This window comes from Panthera pardus, unplaced genomic scaffold, assembly GCF_024362965.1.
Source record: "Panthera pardus isolate Hobbes unplaced genomic scaffold, ASM2436296v1 HiC_scaffold_7, whole genome shotgun sequence".
Classification (NCBI taxonomy): Eukaryota; Metazoa; Chordata; class Mammalia; order Carnivora; family Felidae; genus Panthera; species Panthera pardus.
Window position 1 is genome coordinate 4,435,696 of NW_026527002.1, and position 24,577 is coordinate 4,460,272.

The window sequence follows — 24,577 nt, forward strand, 5'->3', positions numbered from 1 at the left end:
ATATTACAAGGAAGCAAATACAATTTGCTTCTAGTAATAAAAGATAGAGGAACATCTGAAGACACAATAAACAGTATGTTTGTTCATCGGAGGAGCACTTAGTAAGCAACACAGAATGTTCTCCTGCAGTTAGACACCATCATTCCACATGGCTTCCCTTTATTATGTTGCTATACATTTTATAGCATAGAATGATACATGGAGAAAAGAGTCATAATTTAGTGCCTAAAACGACTGAAAAACGAGATTCAGTTTACCCTTCTTTTTAGTAAGAAGAATTATATTTCGGTTAAAATGAAAACATCTTCATCATGTGTCTCTTGCTTGTTGAAATAACTGAAATACTCCAGACTGCGGTGTTGCTATGATGCGTAAAATAATGAATAAACACCCAAGACGCACTTCTCTCAGCAAATGGTCTCCAGTGAAGTCCTGGGCTCGCCATCAAGATCTTTTGTAGCACTAAATATTTCATTGTAGATAGAGCAAGCTGTTTCTAATATGTTCTTGCATATTGTACTTCACACTCTCTAAAACTTCTCACACTAAGTACAGAATTCACTGCTTGGGTTTCATTACAAACAATGTAATGCTGGCTATTTGTTTTGGTCAAAGGACTTGAATGAGAGAACAAGCATGGTTCATTAAATAATCCTTGAGATGTGCACATTTATAGTTGTAAGAAGAAAATGGGATTTTATTGCTATTCTGATTAATACAGTAACTACTAGCAATAAATGTTTGTGAATCAGCTAATAATTTTGAGGATTCATGGAAATATTACTCTGGAGCTAGGAATGAAGTTATTCTCACCTAAAATGTGTGGTTGAGAATAGCGCAAGGGTGAATTCTCCAAAGGAAAGGCCCCTGTGGGGGAGGAGCGGGAGAGGGGACGCGGAGGCCCCCACCGACTCATTCATGGCACAGTTTCACAGTTCAAGAGATGATGATCATGTCACTTTAAACATGAGAGGATGAAATCAGAAGTAGAAAGTCACATAACATGTTGATATTTCTACAAAAAAAAACCACCAAAAACTGGAATTCAGAGAATGCCCTGACCGTGATAAAATTTGGTTTTTCTCTTCCTCCAAAAAGATAATCACGGGGGTGCCTGGGTGGCTCAGTCAGTTAAGCGTCCGACTTCAGCTCAAGTCATGGTCTCACGGTTGGTGTGTTCAAGCCCCGCGTCGGGCTCTGTGCTGACAGCTCGGAACCTGGAGCCTGCTTTGGATTCTGTGTCTCTCTCTGTCTCTGTTCCTCCCCCGCTCGCACCCTGTCTCTCTTTCTCAAAAATAAAGATTAAAAACAAAAAAGATAATCGTTGAGTTTAGAAAGTACAAATGGTGGGTGAGGGTTTGGACAGGACACAAGAGTCTCCAGGGACAAGCCACGATCAGTATTCAGCAGTGTCTCGTGCAGTTATTGGCTACAGTCTTCAGTTTGTACCTTGAGGAAAAAGAAAATCCTGGAGGCTTGGGGCTTGGACGCTTGGGTCAGAAGAAAACAGGTATTCTGATTCATGGCCTTCCACGATGCCATGCCTGTGTAATTTTATTTAGTTTTTCATGTTTATCTATTTATTTTTTGAGAGAGCACGAGTGGGGGAGGGGCAGAGAGAGGGGAAGACACAGAATCCGAAGCAGGCTCCAGGCTCCGAGCTGTCAGCACAGAGCCCGACGCGGGGCTTGAACCCACGGACTGCGATATCATGACCTGAGCGGAAGTCGGACGCTCAACCGACTGAGCCACCCAGGTGCCCCCATTCCTGTGTAATTTTAATGCCATATCAAAACAAATCACGCCACAGGAACTAGGAGCATTATCTTCTCCCATTTTCCCCTTTTTTGGCTTCCATATGGCCTTCGCTAGAAAAAGGCTTTTCATTACGAGATAGATCCCCCCAAGGAGTATCTTTCAGGAAAAAGAGCATACAAATAAAGGGGGTTGGAGTTTAGAAATAAGAACACATATTTGAAAATGAAAGGGAAAATTGTGTTTCCTGATGTTCAGATTTAGTCGTTTTTATAAATGAATTATTGTAACCATTATTATTATTGCCCTAAATGTAATATTTTTCTACTAAATTTTCCCCTATTTTTCAATTCTGGGAAGTTTATAGCAAATCTAAAATGCAACAAGACTCAGAATGAACAAGCCAAGACAGGTGCTTTTCTCAAAATGCTTCTAGTGTATTAAAATCTGTGAGATTATTCAAGGTACATTAAATATTTTTTTTAAAAGAAAGGTATGATATAACTTTATGGGAAAAGAAAAGAAAATTATGAAATTAGAGCCAGGGATGGAAACAAATCATAAGATTTACTTCCATTTTAACTTTCTTTTTTTCATTTGTATTTATTTTTATTTTATTTTTCTGTTTTAAATGGCTATTTTTGAGAGAGAGAGAGGGAGACACAGAATCTGAAGCAGGCTCCAGGCTCTTCACTGTCAACAGAGAGCCCCACGCAGGGCTCGAACTCACCAACCGTGAGAGATCATGACCTGAGCCAAAGTCAGCCACTTAACAGGCTCAGCCATCCAGGTGCCCCTCATGTTAACTTTCATTAATAGATTTTTTTTTTTTGTACAAACCCCAGTTTGAAAGAAAAGTGACAGAAAGGATCCTGGATAGACAACCTTCTAGAGGCAAGAGTAAGAGGCAAAAAATTCTTTACCAACCTGCATTCAAACAGCAAGTATGATATTTTGTCAGTCACCAATTTCCCAGGTGAAACTTGCCTTAGACTCCTAAGAGTCGATGTTCCCCAAAACCTTTATTAAATTGCTTTTAAATTTTGCCATTAAATTTTTATCTCATTTGTTATTATTTTGGCGGGAGTTCCCACCACTTTTTTTTTTTTTTTTTTAAGATAAAGGAGAAGCCTTTCTAAGGCTATGCCTTTTTTTATTCCCTCTTCCCAGGAGCAATCATGTGGAGCCATTATTTTCCCTCTGAGGGGAGACCCCAGGACTCCTCTGCTCCTTTATGGAAACAATGGTGGGGAGTCTGCTCTCTCAAACACTGCTCTAGGCTCCCAAGGTTAGTGTTTAAGGGCAAGACGAGGGCCTGGAGACAAGGGAGATGGGGAGTCTTGGCTTAGAACAAAACTAAAACAAAAGCAAAGCCACACAAGGGACACGAAGTAGGAAGACCAGTTGCCTGGGTGCAATGATGAAGGAAGGGGACAGGGGGTGATGAGGTCTGGGGACCCAGTCCCAGTCTTGGAGAGAGGCGTCTGGAAGGAGACCCTTCCCTGGAGGGCCTGGGCTGATGGCGTCCAGGAAACCCAGCCCCAGCTCATGGAGAGAAACTTCTGGAATGTGCCGTGCACCACCCTCGAGACCTCAGGGCCCAGGTGTTGGTCCCCCCACCCTGACCCACCTTGCACCTGCACCCCCTGCCGGAGATCTCCGCGTCACCGTCGCGGAAGTCCTGCTGGAACGCAGCCACTCCATGTGCCTGCTAGGTTCCTGCCTATCTTCTCGCCTCATCTGGTTTTGGCCTTTCTTTCAAAGGCACCATGCCGGTCCCTACCTTTGGCCCCTGCTCGGCAGGCTCACCCCAAACCTCAGAAACCCGCTCCTTCTGGTCATTCAGATCCCATGACAACCGTCTCTGCCTCAGGGGGCCTCTGGGACCACTCCATCTAAACAAGCACATCCTCCCGCCCCAGACCCGCTTCTCTCTGTGTTGTGCATTGGAATGAGGGGCAAGGGCCTTCCCTGTCTTGGTCCCAGCAGGGTGCAGGCTCCAAGCCGAATCTGTACAATGACAGAATAGTGAAGACAACGCCTGTCTCCCAGGGGAGCTGTCAGATCTGCCTGAAGATCTGCCTCCTACACTTGGTCAAGCCTGGCAGGAAGCCACTGTTGTTCATGGTAAGGCTCCCAGGCATTTCACCTGACAAATGCCTGTCAAGCATCCCCCAAATTCCAGAAACCGTCAGGAGCCGAGGAGAGGGTTAACAAAGACCGGATGATTCTTTCTTTTGTGGAGCTTAAAAGTCATAGGGAAAACGTTAAGTAAGTAAATGTAAACACTTGTTGTTTACATTTGTTGTAAACTTGTTGTAAACAAGCTGTCAAGAAGCATGGGGGAAGCATATAGCAGCAGGATCTAAACTTTTAAAATAAAGTTAAATTTATATATGCTTTACTCACATCTCGAATTTTGATGACCGCCTGGTCATACTATCAACAGGCCCACACCAGGACGCTTGGTTTCTTTGTAGGCCCGTCCAGAGGCTCCCTTCCCAGACACTGGACCTGGCTTCACTCTGCTCCTGGGCCAAGAGATTTTAGCTCACAGGTGGCTTGCTTTTCCAGCCTGTGCCCACCCCCTTGCTTCCAGGTACTTTCTTGATCTCCAGAACTTTCCTGCTCCTTTCCAGACTCCTGCGCCGTACCTCCCCAGGGATCTTCTTTTATTTATTTTATGTTTTCAAATAAACTTCATTTTTCCGAACTGTATCAAATTCATGGCCAAACTGAGCAGGAAGTACAGAGTTCCCCAACTGTCAATATCAACGCCAATAGCCCCATCAGGGTAGTGCGATTATAGTTGAAATACTTGATGAACCCACAGTGACACATCATTACCACTCCACAGTCCAGGTTTGGGTTCACTCTGGGCGTTGCACACTCTACAGGTTGACATGTATCCACTATTGTGGTATTGTAGAGAACAGTTTCACTGCCCTAAAAATCCTCTGTGCTCCACTATTCATCCCTCCTCCCTCCGGCCTCTGACAACCACTGATCTTTTCACTGTGTCCATCTTCTTTTATTTTTAACAACTCTAGAGTTTCAGACTCCTACAGCGGTGTGTGTGCACGCACACACACACACACATACACACGACTTAAGCTTCTCCTCCTTCCCTACACATATCTCCGAGGGAAAGATGAAGAGAGCATTTTCCCACAGCGTAAGTCTCCCGATTTAATACACACTAGAATCTGAGAAAAAAAAAAACGTACAATTTACAATCTATGGTTTTAAGTGGTATAAAACTCTGCTCTAACCTATGACATTCGCTGCCAGAACTAGGAATCGTTTCTGTATTGTAATCAGCGGGGACTTTAAAGAATTTCCCCTTTTCCATTATACAAAGCCGCTTGCTAAATAAAATAGGGTGGTGGCTTTGGGACCAGAACAAAATCTGAGCGGGGTGACCCTAATGTCACAACAAGTGTAACTCTATACCGGAAAAAAGCAAATCTACAAATCTTACCAAAAAGTTACAATCCACTAACCCTCCTCTCTAGGCTAATGATTTGACTCGCACGTAATTCTCACACCCTGTAAAAACCTGAGTTTCAGAAACAAATAACATTTTCTGAACATCAAGTCATCGTTTCACACACAACCTTAGTAGAGTCATGCTTAAGAGTGTTTCCAATGCTTTCTCAACAAAAGTAATTCTTGGGTTTCAAGAGACAGGAGTCGGTCATTTTCAGAATCTTTGTAAATAACATTTATATGCTGCCTTACACACAAGGGAGAAAGAGAAACAGAGGATCTTTTAGAATTGACATCTGTACCTCCAGACTTCAATGGCCATAATAATATTAGTGCTAATTACAGCAAGTAACATTTAAACAGTTCCTGACACACGGTAAGCACTCTATTACAGAGAAGATAGAAGCCAACGGACTTCCGTTACTTGCCCAAGGACGTGCGCTAACGAATCGTGAAAGGAGAATTCCAAGGTAGGCAGTCTGTGATCCTCGCTGCTGAGAACAGTGCCCTCAACCGGACCTGTTAGTCTGAAATATATTTTAGGCAAAACATAAATTTCCTAAATTTACATACTGACACGCCATGCAGTCATAATGCCTTCAATGGGACTTTATTCCCAGCGTGACTAGAATCATATTACAAGCACCTGGTCCAAACTGGCCGGGAGGTACCATGCACCCTGCATAGATACGGCATAGCGTCATTCCGAATGACCCCTTTTTAGAAGCAACCATGTAGGACTTGAAGGTCATAAAAGGAAAAGCCATTCTGTAGCAGAGAGAATGCCCAGTGGCTGGGGTAACCAAGAGACCCGTGACAATTCGGTCCAGTGACTTTCTGCTGTCCTGGCCAGGACCTCACTGCCCAAGTCTGCTGGAGGAAGAAAAGTGAATGATGCACCGGAAGTCTGGCCTAACATGCAGCCCTGCCAGTTTGGGCAATTCTGTAAAAGTCAGAGTGCTAATTTCGACTCCCCTTAGTACAGTTAGTTACCTTCCTGCTGCCTCTAGACAGTCCGGGTTAGAACTCAACTTGACCTACTGCGCTGGATAAAGGCAAACGGCAATTCCGTCCTGGATACAAAATCCTCCGTATGTTTGGTAATGATCGATACTCTACGATATCAGATTCTTTTTACAGGTTCCCTCTAGGTAGAATAACCTGGGTGTCTGACTAACATTCGGCACTAGGTTACAACTCTGTTGATGTCACGGCACGGTATTCTGTTCTGACAGAATTCTACTTCCTCTTCTTTTGCGTTCAATAAGTCTGAAGAGATTAGTATTTAAAAAGAAAAACATGGGGCGCCTGGGTGGCTCAGTCGGTTAAGCGTCCGACTTCAGCTCAGGTCACGATCTCGCGGTCCGTGAGTTCGAGCCCCGCGTCGGGCTCTGGGCTGATGGCTCAGAGCCTGGAGCCTGCTTCTGATTCTGTGTCTCCCTCTCTCTCTGCCCCTCCCCTGTTCATGCTCTGTCTCTCTCTGTCTCAAAAATAAATAAACGTTAAAAATAAAAAAAAAAAAATTTAAAAAAAATAAATAAATAAAAAGAAAAACATGAGGGCACTCGGGTGGCTCAGTTGGCTATGCAGGATTTGGGCTCACGTCATGATCTCGTGGTTGGTTCACGGGTTTGAGCCCCAAGTCTAGCTCTGCACTGACAGCTGAGAGCCTGCTTGGGCTGCGCTCACTCCCTCTCTCTCTGCCCCTCCCCTGCTTGCATGTGCTCTCTCTCTCTTCCCCCCCCCAAATAAATAAATAAGCTTTAAAAAAAAGGAAAGAAATACATTATCAGAAACAAGTGCAAAAAGGGAAAATACAAGATTTAGAAAAAGTACATGGGAAACATTGATTTTTGTCTTCTCCTGGAACTAAAAATAGCTATTAGCCACTTGAAATAGTTTCTAGACAAATGTGAGGTGTAAGTAAATAAAATACTCCTGAAACTAATTTGGAGAAGTTTAAACGGTGTAATGATGGACGGCCCTGTTTTCTTGGTATGTTCCTGTGAGCACTGACAAGAACTCCCATGGGCCCTGAGTTATAATCCCTAGTTGGTAGCTGCTTTTAGCTGATTTTGAACATTTTAAAAATAAATTCTCAACATTGCACCAGCTCTTCATCTATGCTCGTCTTTAGAGATGGTCAAATATAGATTATAGCAAAGTCTGCTTGTCTCCAACAGGGACCTGGGCAGGTGACACAGGACGGGGAGAGCTCCAGGTGGGAAGGCACTCCGTCCCACGTACGTGGGGTGAAGAAGGAAACAAACCATCTTTTTGTGCACCAACATCTTGTTGAAACCGAGGGGATCCCCTGGAGAAGCGACGATCTTCTTAAGTACCTCCTTCCTGCCCCCGCACTACAGTATGAGTCTGCGCTCAGATAACACACGTCTACGTGCTGGAATTTGGGCCTCCGATTCTCTTCTCTTCTCTCCTTCATTTCCGCCAGAGATGTTTGTGTCTAGGCACTGATTTCCTTCTCTAAGCCTGCGATTAAGTAGCACATCACATAGCGTGCTTACAAGAGTGGTGGTCAACACAGGTGAAGCACGAGGTCAGGGTCACAACTGTCAGAAATCATGTTAATCCAGGCCAAACAGGGCAGTCTGCAGCTTTCATAGAAGGTAGGGCCTGCCCTACGTACAGTGCCAAATGGGTGACGTTTTCACCACCTCTCAAGTTTCATTTTGCCAGGTGGCTCCTTTACACATTCAACATATTTTATGTTGGCGGGCCCTCAGAGTTTGAAAAGAAGCGATGTAATCTGTCTTCTCTGCCCTGGAGGGACTTGGTCTGTCAGGGAGACAGTTAACAACCCTAATCCCATGCGGCATGTTCCCTGGTCAAGACGGGAAAAGGATCTCCCAAAGACTGGGAGGAAGGGAAAAGAGATGGAGACCAGTTCCCAGAGGCGAGCTCGAGCTGACCTCTGAAGACTAAGCAGAAGCAGGCCAAGCGAGGACAACGGGTGTCCATTCGTCGCGGGCTGAAAGAGCAGCGGGTACAAGGCCTGTTGGGTTCTTGCATCTCCGGACTTCCTGCTGCACCTTCCTAGAAACACAATCCACAGACTTTTTAATTGTCCAGGGGCTACACTCTGGTACGAATTTAATGAACCGATTCCCTGGTCCTATTTGGTCTGTGAGGGCATAACATCCCTGCAAGACAAGATGGGTGCTTTTCACTGGAGTCTTGGGTGATCTAACACAAGGGCAGATGGTGGCAAATGCTGGGATCTGGTAAGCTGTTGGGGAATCTAACTTTGGGATCCCTCTAGGTTTTTTTCAAACCATGTGTGCAGGCAGCTGCCTCTACTGATTACTCGTGGGGCTCCCAATCCAGGTGGCATTGGGAAATGAATTTTAAGATCTCTTCCTGGATTTGCAAAATGGCGGCAGAGTAGGAGGACCCTAGGCTCGTCTCGTACCACAATCACGGCTAGATAACTACCAAATCATCCTAAATACTCCAGAAATCAACCTGAAGACTGGCCAAGAAACTCCACAACGAAAGAGAGAGAAGAGGCCACATCCAAGAAGGTAGGAAGTGCAGAGACGGGGTTTAGAGGAAAAAGATTCTGGATGCTGCAGAGGAGGGTAGCCGTGGTCGAGGAGAAGGGCAAGAGAGAGAGGAGCACACAGGGGAATGCACAAAGAGAACATCTGCCCAAAGCCACTGGTTTGGGAAATGAGGGGGGCTGAATTTTGTGGGTTCTTGCGACCAGCAGGCCTTAAAACTCCAGTTTTAACGGTCAGGGCGCCTGGCAGGGATACAGCCCAGAGGGCACTGCCCTGCTCCTGGAGAGAAGGTGGGCAAACAATTGGGGGGTGGGTGGCGGACGGCATGGAAATAACGATCGGAGGAACACCTGGGGCACACGGTGGGGAGATCGTTCGCTGGTCTGACAGGCAGCATTCACGAAACGCCTCTCTGGGAACAAAGATGTTGGCTGACACCATTTCAATTCCCTGCCCGTCAGCACGAGCACAAAGTCACCAGTGCGGCACCGACACTGGCTGCCTAACTTGCTTACCCCAGGCCCCCCCTTACTGTGCTCTGGCAGAACTGCCCTTCTCAGTCAAGCCTGCCTCAGTCCCAGCATGGGGGGCCCCTCGCCCAGAGGACCAGCACAAGCCCCTGCCCACCCTGGAGAAATATAAAGATAAGAGAACATTATGAAAAACGATACGCCAACATGTTAGACAACCTGGAAGAAACGGGCAAGTTCCTAGAAACATACAAACCACCGAAACTGAAAAAGGAGAAACAGAAAACTTGAACAGACCTATAAGCAGCAAAGAAATTGAATCAGGAATCAAAAAATTCCCAACAAATAAAAGCCCAGGGCCAGATGGCTTCCCTGGGGAAATTCTACCAGACATTTAAAGAGTTAATACCTATTCTTCTGAAACTATTTCAAAAAATAGAGGAGGAAGGAAAACTTCCAAACTCATTTAATGGGGCCAGCATTATCTAACCAAAACCAGATAAAGACTCTAGTAAAAGAGAGAACCACAGGCCAACATCCCTGATGAACGTGGATGCAAAAATTCGCCGTAAAATACTAGCACATCGAATCCAACCATACATTAAAAAAAAATCATCCACCACAACCAAGTGGGATTTATTCTTGGGCTGCAAGTGTGGTTCTATATTTAAAAATTAATCAGGGGCACCTGGGTGGCTCAGTCGGTTAAGCGTCGCACTTCGGCTCAGGTCATGATCTTGTGGTCCGTGAGTTCGAGCCCCCGCGTCGGGCTCTGTGCTGACAGCTCAGAGCCTGGAGCCTGCTTCGGATTCTGTGTCTCCCTCTCTCTCTGCCCCTCCCCTGCTCACACTGTCTCTCTCTATCTCAAAAATAAATAAAACACTAAAAAATTAAAAAAAAAATAAATAAATAAATAAAATAAAATAAAATAAAAATTAATCAACGTGACACACCCCAGTAATAAAGGAAAGGATAAGAACCATACGATCATTTCAATAGATGCAGAAAAAGCATCTGACAAAGTACAACGTCCATTCATGAGAAAAAAACAAAAACCTCAACAAAGGTTTAGAGGGAACATACCTCAGCATAATAAAGGTCGTATATGAAAAACCCACAGCTAATATCGTCCTTAGTGGGGAAAAACTAAGACCTTTTCCCGTATGACCAGGAACAAGGCAGGGATGTCCACTTTCACCACTGTTATTTAACGTAATACTGGGAGTCCTGGCCACAGCAATCAGACAACAAAAAAAGGAAAGCCATCCAAATCAGCAAGGAAGAAGTCAAACTTTCGCTATTTGCAGATGACATGATACTCTATACAGAAAACCTGAAAGACTCTACCAAAAAACTGCTAGACCTGGTATGTAAATTCAGTGAAGTCACAGGATACAAAATCAATGTACAAAATCTGCTGCATTTCTATACACAAATAATGAAGCAGCAGAAAGAGAAATTCAGGAATCGATCCTGTTTACAATTGCTCCTAGGAATAAACCTCACTAAAGAGGTGTACGACCTATACTCTGAAAATTATAAAACACTGATGAAAGAAACTGAAGATGACACAAAAAAATGGAAAAACATTCCATGCTGATGGATTAGAAGAACAAACAGTGTTAAAATGTCTATACTCCCCAAAGCAATCTACGCAGTTAATGCAATCCCTATCAAAATGCCACCAGCATTTTTCACAGAGCTGGAACAAGCAATCCTAAAATTTGTATGGAAGTACAAAAGACCCCAAATAGCCAGAACAACCTTGAAAAAGAAGAGCAAAGCTGGAGACATCACAATTTCAGACCTTGAGTTATATTACAAAGCTGTAGTGATCACAGCAGTATGGTCCTGACACAAAAACAGACACAGTGATCAACAGAACTGAATAGAAGACCCAGAAATGAACCCACAACTCTGTGGTCAATTAATCTTCACCAAAGCAGGAAAGATTAGCCAATGGCAGTCTCTTCAACAAATGGGGCTGGGAAAACTGGCCAGCAAACTGCAAACGAATGAAACTGGACCACTTTCTTACACCAAACACAATAATTACTTCAAAATGGATTAAAGACCTAAGTCGTAAATGTGAAACCTGAGACCTGAAACCATAAAAATCCTAAAGGAGAACACAGGCTGTAACCTCTCTGACATCAGCCATAGCAACTTCCTTCAGATATGTCCCTTGAGGCAAGCGAAACAAAAGCAAAAATAAACTGTATCAAAAAAAAAAAAAAAAAAAAAAAAAAACCAACTTCTGCACAGCAAAGGAAACAATCAACAAAACTAAATGGCAACCATGGAATGGGAGAAGATATTTGCAAATGACACATCTAATAAAAGATCAGTATCCAAAATACATAAAGAACTTATGAATCCCCCAAAACCAATAATCCAATTAAAAAATGGGCAGAAGGCACAAATAGACATTTTTCCAAAGAAGACATCCAGATGGCCAACAGACACATGAAGAGATGCTCCACATCACTGATCCTCAGGGAAACCCAAATCAAAACCACACTAAGATACCACCTCACACTTGTCAGAGTGGCTAAAATCAACAACACAAGAAACAAAACGTACTGGTGAGGATGTGGAGAAAAGGAACCTCTCGCACTATTGGTGGGAATGCAAAGTGGTGCGGCCTCTGGAAAAGAGCATGGAGGTTGCTCGAAAAGTTAAAAATAGAGGGGCGCCTGGGTAGCTCAGTCAGTTAAGCATCTGACTCTTGATTTTGGCTCAGGTCGTGATCTCACAGTTTGTGGAATCAAGCCCCACATCGGGCTTTGTGCTGACAGCGTGCAGCCTGCTTAGAATTCTCTCTCCCTCTCTCTCTGCCCCTCCCCCATTCACGCTCTGTCTCTCAAAATAAAGAAATAAACTTTTTTTAAAAAGTTAAAAATAGAACTACTCTACGATCCAGCAATCCCACTACTAGATAGTTACCCAAGGAATACAAACAGACTAATTCGAAGGGATACATGCACCCCTATGTTTACTGCAGCATTATCTACAACAGTCAAACTATGGAAACAGCCCAAGTGTAGATGGACTGATGAACGGATAAAGAAGATGTAGTATATATTTACAATGGAATATTACACGGTCATAAAAAGAATGAAAGCTTGCCATTTGCAATGACGTGGATGGAGCTAGAGAATAGATGCTAAGCGAAATTCGTCAGAGGAAGACAAACACCATATGATTTCACTCATTTGTGGAGTTTAAGAAATCAAACAAAGGAGCAAAGGGGGGAGACAAAGAGAGAGAGGCCAACCAAGAAACAGATTCGTAACTATAGAGAAGAAACTGGTGGTTACTGGAGGGGAGGTGGGTGGGGGGCTGGGTGAAATAGATGACGGGGATTAGGAGGACACTTATCATCATGAGCACTGAGGGACGTACAGAATTGTTGGACCACTATATCGTACCCCTGAAACTAACATTACACTGTCTGTTAACTATACTGGCATGAAAATAGAAACTTAAAAGAAAAACTCCCCACCCCCCAAAAAAAATCTGTGTCCTTACCCTTGGAAAACATTTACCCACCATATTATAGATATCTATCCTATCATATCCAGCCATTAGCGCTTTGCAGTATTTGAGGTTAAATGAGGGCCTTTGGGTTCTGCTTGTTAAAATAAATGAAGTTAGTAGACCTCGGATTTTTTTAAATACGTTTAGCTGAAATCAGGTTCATATTTTTCTTTTTTCCATTTCAAAATCCAAACATATTTTTTTTCTCCTACTCAGATAAGAATCACTGGGAACGGAACGATCAGTCCAAACTGATCAGTCTGGAACAGTCAAACAAGATGATTTTTAAACATAACCCTGTTTTTCACTGCATAGTGTGGAGTCAGACAATAAAACCACGTCGTGTCATCTGTTGTGGCTACTCAGTCGCCCGAAAGAAAGGCAGACTGTTGAAAATGCTTAAATGTCTCATGTCGCACTTGGAAAAGTTGCCATGATTCGAATTTTGGGCAGATGTGCTTCATTTTACGCAACAGCAAGAAGGAGAATTGTGAAACATATATGCCTCCCATGTATCTCAAGAAATCGTTTATCGTATCTCACAGTGGAAAGGATTAAATAGAGAACACACCATGATGTTTCAATTCGGTCACTAACCTATTTGTTTTTGATAAATAGTTCGATAACTTAAACCCGAGTCACTGCTATGGGCTGAGTTTTTGATTCCCCTTCAATTTCACATGTTGAATCCTTAATCCCCAGGGTGCTGTTGTTAGGAGGCGGGGCCTTTGGGGAGTACTTAGGTCACGAGGGGGGAGCCCTCAGGATAGCATCAGCGCCCTTACAGGAAGAGACAGGAGAGAGATGGTCTCCCTCTCCGTCCTGTGAGGATCAACGAGAAGGCAGCATCTCAATGGACCCGAAGAGGCCTTTCATGAGACATCCTGGACCTCTCAGCCTCCAGAACTGTGAGAAATAAATGTCATTTCGATCACCCAGGCTAGGGCCGCCTGGGTGCTTCAGTTGGTTAAGTGTTCGACTCTTGATTTTGGCTCAGGTTATGACCTCGTGGTTCGCGAGACTGAGCCCGGCATCGGGCCCGTTATGACAGCACGGAGCCTGCTTGGGATTCTCTCTCTCTTTCTCTCTCTCTCTCTCTTCCCCAGGGCCCCTCCTCTCCATCTCTCTCTCTCTCCTTCTCTCAAAATACATACATAAACTTAAAAAACCAAATCACCCAGTCTATGGTATTTTGGTACAGCAGCCTGAGCTAACACAAGCACCTTAAGTAAGTTGACCACTCCACCGAATAAGCGACACTTTAAATTGAAGGCAATAAATTAACACAAACATCCGGTTGCTCAACATCCACTGTCTCCTGAACTGAATTTCTGTAATTCTCACCATCATTGTAACGTTTCTCTCTCTCTCTCTCTCTCCCTCTGGAGCCAGAAACATCAGACTCATTCCGAGCCTGGGCTGGGACATCCATCTGCCGCAGCCGTGATGGTCTCCAGATGCCTTGGCTCTGAGGCTTGAGGCCTCTGTCCTGCTGGATTTTCTCCCTTTCCGATAAGAGGGTCTGCACCCTGCCTCGTCCATCTGGACCTCAAGCTCTCAGCTACGTTCTCACACTGACGTGCGATGGGCCGCCTCCCCTCGGAGCTGCAAGGTCCAACGAAAACATACCAGCCCCCCCTCTCTCCCGTCCTTAATCCTCCCGCACGACTTCCCATTCCCCTTGCCTACCACTCACACGAAGCATCCCCGCCCTCTAGACAACAAACGAGAACAACTCGATCCCTTCGACCTTCTCCTTCTCTTCCAACATCTTGAAGGCACACGTGGGACTCTGCTATCTCCACTTCTGCCGGGTTTGACCACCCTCCTCCCTCTTGAAATACCGACAATACTCCTCTCTGGGACGCCTCCTCCTTCTTCGGTGGCCGTGTTCCTCTCGGACTCCTCTCTCTTTTCTCCCCAGGGGCAGCATGCCCAGCACGGGGTGGAGTTGTGCAGTGCACAGACCTTGCAACCACAGCTGGTGGGCCGGGCTCCCGCTTACATCTGTTCCCCTGGCCTGCGGGGCTTTCCAGAGTTGTAGCCTAGGCTGCCTTTGCTCATTCTACAAGCGTCTCCTGGGAAATTCCATTTCCTCCTGGCTGAGTTAATGCACGCTCTTCTTCCAGGGACTCTCAGGGCTGCACCCCTGGCCTCCCGAGCTTACTGTATTTCTGAGCCTCTCCCGCCAGGATGCCCAAGCAAAACTCAACAAGGTTTCTCTATTCAGCTTTTCATATATGCAGGAGCTGTCCAACCAGAACGGGAACCTCAGCTTTGCCACCTCGTGTGGTAACTACCCCCCTAAAAGCTGCCATTGTGCGGTGCTTTCCTTCATCTCACATAGAATCTACAGGAGGGACTGAAATGCAGAGCTCAGTGTAGAAAACACTAGTCTACTCCACTCATTTAATCAGCACAGATCGCCCAGGTACAGACCATGGTAGGAAACCCCCCCACAAGATCACATGGATCCTGGCATCACTCGGCAATCATGCGTCCCCATTTTGCTGATGAGGATACCGACACTCAGAGGGGGACGCTAACACCTCCTTGACGGAGGCCAAGTTCTGAAATCTGGAAAAGCCGGCCTATCACTCCTTAATCCTTGCAGTCTGGCTTCTGCTCCCCAGCTGAAGCTGCTTTTGCGAAGTCATCTGCACCGTCCGAGGGTCAGGCTGTCCTTCAGCGCGCAAGCTCAGCGCCGCCGTCCCTGGGTCCCGCCACTCCGGGAAGCGTCGTCTGCCTTCCCTGCGGTGGCCTGGCCGGCTCACTCTCCCCGCTTCAGGGGCGCGTTCCCGTCACACTCCTCTGCCCTGCAGTTTCCCTGGTGGCTTAGGGGAGTGCTCAACGTCACAGATCTGCATCTCCGGGTCAGGTCCCCATAACCACCCGCTGCACTTCAACTGTTTGTCCCACGGGAGACCTCCAAAGTAACACGCCCACATGGGACTCGTTTCTCCCCTAAACTAATTCTCCTGTAGGTTGGCTTGAATGAAGGGTGACTCCCGGGGATCAGGGCCGGGCCCCACCCTGGACAGTGGGGCCGACAGCTGGCGGCTTTTCCCCCTCCACACCCCTGACCTTGCCCTCTCCTCACTGTTCCTCCGCCCCAAATCCTCACGTGGGCTCCACGAACACTCACCGCCCCTTCTAGAACAGCCTCTTCTCGTTCTCCTCTGAGGACCGAGCTGTCCTGAGTCACGAGGGTGGTGAGGCTGCACGGCGTTAGGTCCCCAAGATGGGAGGCACGTGCCGAAATAGCGTACCTTGACTTACGAAGTGGCCGATGAAATGGGAAATGCGTTTCAACTTTTTGCTCCATTTCTCTCCCCAACAGGTCCGCAACCGGGGGGAGGTTTGAATTTAGATGCAGTTCAGTCGGGGCCCTCATGCTTCCCTTCAATCGGGCCAAACGGGGGAAGCATCCAGGGCGCCCAGGCCTGCTCACCACCGGCAAGTGATAACTCAAAGCCAACAAGTTACGTCAGTTATAAAAAAGTTATGAAAAATTCTGTTTCAAAGGTCAAAGTAACCCCTGAGGGTTAAATTAAAAAAAAAAAAATCTAACTGGATTGGAAACTGGAAAGAGCTGAAGGAATCCTATTTTCTTCTCGGACAAGATGACATTTTTATCAGCTGGATAAACGCTTTCACGACCGAACGTGTCATTTTCCCACTCGCCACCCCCAGCCTTCCTCCCGAGGTTTGTCTTCCTTGGAGGGCAAGGCGGCTTCATACATAAAGGAAATACCTCAATTAAATAGTTAAAACTTCACACTGTACATACTGGTGAATTTAAAACTTTGGGGGAAATTCTCATTTTTTCCATTTTTCTCGTGAAACTGAGATGGTTTTTTTAGAGTCCGTTTAATCACAGTCCCTGAGTTCCACTGATGCTCACTCTTTCACTCCCGGAAATTCTAAGAACATCCTATTTCTGAACCAGCGACTGAGATTCCGGAGGTACAACCTCATGACCTGGGGCCAAAGTAAAATCAACGAAAGCTAAGCAGGGCTTCTGGCTATTGAACAGGCACTCCGAAGTTCATTACTAGAGATTTTTTGTTTGCTAATTCCAATTCCAACTCTGAAAGATTTGCTCTGCTAAAATACACTTTGAGGAGTGACAGTTTCCAAATGGTAGTGGACCGGGGCGCCTGGGTGGCTCAGGCCGTTGAGCATCCAGCTCTGGATCTTGGCTCAGGTCGTGATCTCACGGTCCATGAGTTAAGCTCTGTGTCGGGGCTCTGTGCTGACAGGGCGGAGCCTGCTTAGGATTCTTTCTCTCTCTCTCTACTCCTACCCCACTCTCTCTCTCTCGAAATAAATACATTAAATAAATAAATAAATAAATAAATAAATAAATAAATAAATGGTAATGGACTGTTTGCTGATACTTGCTTTGAACACCCAATGATCTCTTTATAGATGGAATTAAATTAAAATGGGGGGGGGGGGAGTAGTTCTGTGTTTTTCCATACTTGAAACACTCATTAGCCATAATCAGTCATTAAGTATAGTGAAGTTTCCTTATCTACGGTTCAGAAGAATATTTTCTGTATTAAGGTTAAAATTTTCACAACACGTAAAGGCAAAATCAAGAAAATTATACTGCCGCTCAGGAAATTTACCAAGCACTCTGGCTACGAATCATGCGACATGTTGTTGCACCGTTCCCACTGTCACAATGACCACACACATCTGGGCGTGGTTTGACAAAAACTCCTGATGCTGCTGCTAGGGGGAAATCTGGCCAGGTCCCCTCCGCCTCGGCTTTCAGAGGCTGATTGGGTTTTTCTTCTTCAGCATTTTTAGCTTGATGCAGTTACTCGCGTACTTTCATAATACTGCTCACGTGACCATGGAATCCCAGGTCACCTGATCTGGGGCCCAAAAGAGGTAGAGCACCAAGTTTCGAAAACATCACATACATTTTTTTTTTAATTTTTTTTTTAACGTTTATTTATTTTTGAGACAGAGAGAGACAGAGCATGAACGGGGGAGGGTCAGAGAGAGAGGGAGACACAGAATCTGAAACAGGCTCCAGGCTCTGAGCCGTTAGCACAGAGCCCGACGCGGGGCTCAAACTCACGGACCGCGAGATCATGACCTGAGCCGAAGTCGGACGCTTAACCGACTGAGCCACCCAGGCACCCCGTCACATACATTTCTTGGCCTTTATGCCACTTCTCTAATAAAGGTCGCAGATGAAAGGTCCCGGGATAAAAGGAATCCACAAACGCGTGTGGTGGGGCCTATATGCTGTTGTGTTTCATAAAAAACAAAACAAGACAAAAAACAAGCAAACAACTTAATTATCCTCTAAGATGTAAAAGTTAGGGACTTTCATTTCTGACTTCCGCATCTTCTTAAAAATATGGCAAGCTCATTAACAATAGGCCCACATTCCCACAGGGCAGCCACGAGCTCAGGAGCTGGCCGGCCCAGACCGCTGACCACCTCTCCCTCCCCTCCCTCCCCGCATACCCCCCCCCCAGACCCAAGCCGAGCTGTCCTGCACACGACTCACACAGTAGTTTGCCTTTACTGTACCAACCGGTTTCCTGTAGGCCTTTGGGTTTGCAGCTCCTGACCTTAATTGTAAATATAATGACAGTGAACCCTTCCGTGGTGCTTAGTAGGACCAGACACCTTCCTAAGTATTTGACACGCATTATCTCATGTCATCTTCAGAATGACCCTAGAGGGTGAACACCGTTAGCGTTCCCATTGAATGGACTAGGAAACTGAGACAAGGAGTGGAGAACTCACCCATGGCAACACACATTTCATCTGCAGGGCATCTGCCTCACGGGCAGGCCTGGTCTGGAACCTGAGAACTACTTTATTTCTACATGGAGTGGAAGGCTCTTTGAAAGTACATGCACAGTGTTGGGGCGCCCGGGTCTGTTAAGCGTCTGACCTCAACTCGGGTCACGATCTCACAGTTCATGGGTTCCAGCCCCGCGTCGGGCTCTGGGCTGACAGCTCAGAGCCTGGGGCCTGCTTCGGAGTCTGTGTCTCCCCCTCTCTCTGCCCCTGCCCTGCTCGTGCTCTCTCTCTCTCAAAAATAAACATCTAAAAAAGCACATGGACAGTGTGCTTTCAGTCCTGCCCATTACATCCAGAAGAGAGTGTCTGAGTGCTCATTTCTTCTTTGAAACACCAAAGAAGCAAAATCTTAGGTCCAGGTTGGAACTTAGGTGGCCTTTTCTTTAAGTCCATGGCACTTGATGAGACAAGCCGTCTCCTCACCAAGATTCTGTTCCTGTCAGAAACCGTTCCTACAAAGTGACACAGGGATGGTGACGAGGACGAAGGCCCCTCTGGAGCAGTGCTCTGACTGGCTGCACAATGCAGGGGTCCCAGGCTCAAGAATCTGTCTTACTGGTTTTGAGAGTAAGACATATTTTGGTATTTGCGAGCAAGGAACAAAAGGCTCATTCAAAATTCCTAAAAGCACGTGTGGCAAATCTCTCTCTCTCTTGCTACACAACCACCAACCACTAGCTTCGACTTTTCATTAGCAGGCTAAAATCCTCATTTCATGATTACAGCCAACACACACACACACACACACACACACACACACACACACACACACACGGTGCTGATCTTATCTCACATCTCGAACATCTCGAAATTCCGGGAATCTTAGGCTATTTCCCCTCTGCCCAAGAATGGACTTGGAACGGGGAAAGGAGTTCCCTCTTCCACGGACATGACACAATCCACAAAAACTTTACCAGGGAGAACCCTTCAAATCTGTCCTTTCAGCGATTTTCCTTGTCTTGTGATGTGAGGCTTGAAAATTATAGTAACAAAAGATCTGCACTTCACACGTATTATTTAATTTAACCCACACGTCAACTCTACGACACAGGCTTACTATCGCCATATTGAAGAGAAGGAAGCGGAACTGGAACCCAGGCCCACCTGATTCCTATATTGCGGGTTATTCTACCATCCCAGAATGCCTCCCGGATGCTGATTAGTCACGGCTCCGGAAGGCTTCCAAGCACTCTGCTCTCCTGGTCCATTCGGAGGGACCGCCCTGGAAAACCAACAGTCCCTCAAGGGCCTGAGACTGAGAACGTCCCCCACCTGAGACGCCCAACGCAAAGCCCAACAATGAACAGAAAAAATCCAGGTCGCCCGCACATAATGAATTGGAAGCACATTCCGAAGCCACGTCGGTTCTTTCCAAATGGGACAGATACATGCTGACCTAATTAAGGAGTCTGAAAGTTTCTGGAGGAGAGGATGAAAGGAATAACCTGAGAACCTACGCAGGAAAACTCCTAAACAAAGATGAAAATTCTCAATAGCAAGCTCTGGAAGATGCTGGAAAAGAGAACTGCACCCGGTGCAAACACATTTATTTCAGCTCATCCTCGCTCCCATTTTCTAGTCCCACAAAGCAGAATCATTAAGTTGTCTGAAAAGCGGCAAAACCCTCTCCCGGCCGGGAGCAGGGACCGCATCAGGAACCCCAGTTCAAAGAGGAGCGCTCGGTTCCGGCAGAGGGCAACGGAGCGGCGCTGCACCGGCATCTGTGTGAACTTACAGGACTGCGGTCTGCTGCGGCACCTGAGGAATGTGATCCAGCATCAAGTGCATGCAGCGGACGGTGCTCTTCGAGCAAAGGCACCGGCTAGGGCAGGGGAGCGCGGGCGGGCACCACACGACCAGGAGGAAGCAAGTGGTCCAGCAGGGGAGTCTGGGCGCCATCGCTCCATCGGCTGCCGGAAGCGAAGCGGCGGCGGCGGCGGCGGCGGCTGCCGTGCGGGGCCCGTCGTGGGGAGCCCGGCTTGGGAGCCCAGCTACGAGCGGCTCCCGGGGAAAACTCCGCTTCTGGCCAATCCAGGAGCGGGGAGATCACGTTACAGGGCAGGGGGCGCCCGCCGCCTCTAGGGGGCGCCGCACCCCCCGAGGGCCGCGGAGAAGCTCGACCCCGCCGGAGTCGCTGCGGGAAACGAGCGTGCGCCGCAGGCGGCAGAACGCAAGTGTAAAGCTTTTCCAAAGTGGCTTCCACTGCGCGTTACGTAAGCCCGGGCCTCCGGGCCCCGAGCTGTCTGTCCTTCTGCAGCTCAAGTGGATTCGTGATGTACTGAACCAGTGCACAACGGCTTTCCTTTTTATCCGGTAATATCGCCAAACCCTAAAGGGCAGGCAGGGTTCTAATTCGCTGGTCTAGGCTCACATTTTCCTGTGCTTCCAGAAATCGGTTTCGTTGCCTCCTGCGCATTCCACTCCTGGAAACCCAAAGCACCTCACTCTTGACATTCAAAGCAGCTACTTCCGATTTCCTCCTTGAATATTTAACGTTCAAGGCTGTATGTTTAAACCGCGAACTCCTGTACCAACGCGCAGAGGGGACAAGCTGATAGAAAAACAAACGCTCAAAGTACAAGGCCGAGCCACCTCGGGTCCGGGTGCACCACGGCCGGCCGGAGCCTCATTTTTCGGGTTTAAACGGCCACGGGTCCCTGAGGGAAGTGGCCCTGAGTCACGGGCCGGGACAGACTTCAATGACCACGCCTTACACACGTGCTTTTTTGGTCACTCTAAGCAGGTATTCGGGAAAGGTTTTTGGTTTTATCCTTAAAGTTTTCAAACAACTCTTCCCCCTGAACTAGCACTTTAAAAAATGTCAAAGTAATAGAAAACCACATGAAAATGTGGGATGGTCCCACCGGGGCAACCATCCCAGAGAACCAGACTGGCAGGCAAATCTAGTCATTGCAGGTCTAGTTTGGTCAAACTTTATCAACCTTACGAGGAAAAATAAATTCACTCGCCTCCTTTCCAGTAAGTTTTCAGTCCCTTTACATTCTACTGCGGGTGAATACTGCCCTCTTTTGGCAAAATGTTCAAACTTAAATATGTGGGGTTTTAACATTATTTTTAAAATACAAAGATCAGAAGAAAACAATGTCCGTGAACGAGAAGGATTTTAAAGTACACTTTAAGCATGCTGACATTGTTCATGTGTATTTTACTGTCTAAGTCTATCGCAATAAACTAAAAAAGCAGATTTCTTTTCAACCCCACGTCTTACAAGAACTATGCTCTTACCACCAATGTTTGTGACTTGGAGGGCTTGGATGGACGAGGCATACAAATGTGTGCGTTTTCAGTTCAAAATACAATATTAGCTTGTATTCATAGAGCATTTTTCCAGGATGGACTATACACTTTCTATAGGTTTCCTTAGAAACCCAAGCTGCCATTAAATGAGACAATCTACCCATTACCTCCCACGAATACAGGGCAAAGAACCGCAAGCAAGGCACAGAGAACGACGTGCATGACACAGCCAGTACAGGCTGTAGATTCTTTCCCAGAATGCCTTGGAGCAACTCCCTTGCAGAAAACCATTAAGATATGTCAAATACCATGAACGTTTTAAAAAATACATCGATGTGCTAAGTGAAAAACACATACAAGAGTCCAAAAATGAAGGGAAAATGAGAAGCTGGCAAGGTAAGTAAACACAGGTTGGTTCAGCTTCAGAGTATTTGCTTAACCAAGTAAAATAAACAGATTTGGGGGTAGACGGGAAGAAGAAAAAGCCCTTTCCTAAGTGGACCGTCTGGTGGAAAACCTGTATTTTCATCAAGTTCATGAAGGACGAACTAGAAACAATCCACTTTACCCCCTTCCCCCATCCACCCAGAAAATGCAAGGAAAATTGCCTTTCACACTTGAGAGGGGGAGGGAGTAAAACAAATCTCCCTGGAGGTATAATATCCCCAAATTAGCTTTTACATGAATTTTCTACCTGAGTGGTCTGAAAACCTTAAAAAGAGGTCATGCCCTAGTAGTGCTTCTGGCTTAGTCAAAACCCACAAAATGTAAGAGAAAGTTATAAAAGCCTTAGAAACATAGTGCACAGGGACACCTGGGTGGTTCACTCAGTTAAGCGTCTGACTTCAGCTCAGGTCATGATCTCATGGTTGGTGAGTTTGAACCCTCTATCAGGCTCTCTGCTGTCAGCGTGGAGCCTGCTTTGGATCCTCTGTCTCCCTCTCTCTGCCCCTCCCCAACCCTCGTGTGCACGCTCCCTCTCTCTCAAAAATAAACATTTAGAGAAAAAAAACAAACATCATGCACAGAAGCCCACCTCATAAGAGTTCAAGTATATATGGAATATAATATTAGGACCTGTAGGTTTAGAGAAATGAATGTATAAATAGCAGAAATTTATAAAGAGCAGAAAATTATAAAAACAACCAAACAGGTTTGAAAAAGAAAAATTAAGACATTAAAACCCAATGTAAGGGTTTAACAGCAGATTTAAGGCAACGAAAGAGAGAATTAGTGAGTAGAAGATCAATTTGAAGAAATTATTTTAAATTCACTGCTGAGAGACAAAAAGTTGATCAATATTTATAAGGAAAAAAATGGCCAGTTCCAGAACTGATGAAAGACACTAACCCACACAGCTACGAGACAAATACCAGTAGGATAAATGAAAAAATTCATACCAAGGCACATTTTATGAAACTAGAGAATTAACAATGCCAAGACAAGAATATTTTCAATGTCAGGACAAAAATCTTTAAAGTACAAAGATAAAAGACAGATAACCTTCAAAGGAATGGCTATTGGTCTACTTCTCAACAGCTGTAGTGAAAGCCAGAATGTAGAAACATAACTCCACTGTTCTATGGGAAATACCATTAATCTAAAATTGTGCGGTCATACTTTTCAAGAAGACGAAATTTTTCCAAACAGGAAACAACAACAAGAATTAGCAACCTACAGTCTTTCACTAAAAGAAATTTTAAAAGATGGGGGAGCCTCGGCGGCTCCATTGGTTAAGTATCCAACGATTCATTTTGACTCATGTCATGATCTCACAGTTCGTGAGTTTGAGCCCCTTGTCCGGCTGGGCACTCACAGCACAGAGTCTGCTTGGGATTGTCTTTCTCTGTCTGCCCCTCTCCCCATTCTCAAGATAAACTTAAAAAAAAATGGGGGTGCCTAGCTGGCTCAGTTGAGTGTCTGACTCGATTTTGGCTCAGGTCATGATTCCAGGTTTGTGGAATTGAGCCCTGCATCATCAGGCTCTGCTGAGTGTGGAGCCTGCTTGAGATTCTGTTTCCCTCTGTCCCTCTACCCTGCTCGCCCTCTGAAATTTAAAAAAAAAAAAAAAAAAAAAAAAAATTAAAGATGTATTTTAAGCAAAAGAAAATTGTAATGACCTAAGACCAAAGAAAGTATAATGAGCAGAAAACAAAGTGCAAATGTGGGAGTAAAGCTAATGGCATACTTTAGGGGCTTACATATTTAGAAATAATACATACAATATGTTAGTCTGTTAATTTTGAAGCGATGACTTCAGAGCTGAGGTGTCCTACGTGCCTTGCCTCACTTAGGAAGATAGGGTAACTTCAGACTTTGATAAATTAGGTGAGTGTTTTAAAATATTGAGCGGGGGGGGGGGGGGCGGGGAAGGAGCACACATAAACAGGAATGGACAAAAACTAAGAGAAAACAATTATCCTTTAAAAAGAGGAGAGAACAAAAATATTGAAAAAGGTGTATAGCACAAAATACTCGGTACTAATATTTAAAACGAAAGTAAATGGATGGATTGCTTTAAGTAAAATTCAAACTCTAATTTTTTTTAAGAGATTCAGCTATATGTTAATAAGAAACATCGCAAAAATAAGGATATAGAAGACATTGAAAGTAAAAATTTTAAATGCTACGTAAGTATCAAACCAAATGGACTTTGAAGAATATAAAAATATAAAAAGGGTTCCCACATACCATTAAAGGTTCAAATCG

The 24,577-nt window shown here is 45.5% G+C and overlaps 1 protein-coding gene across 1 annotated transcript in view; it reads right to left on the reverse strand.

Annotated features, from left to right (window-relative positions):
• Nucleotides 1-21,266, reverse strand: part of PXDNL (peroxidasin like) — a 414,188-nt gene extending 392,922 nt beyond the window's left edge. Inside the window, 1 exon segment of the mRNA XM_019428907.2 lies at nt 20,346-21,266. Within this exon segment, the coding sequence (XP_019284452.2) occupies nt 20,346-20,509 (164 nt within the window). The 5' untranslated portion in view covers nt 20,510-21,266.
• Nucleotides 21,267-24,577: the final 3,311 nt, after the last annotated feature.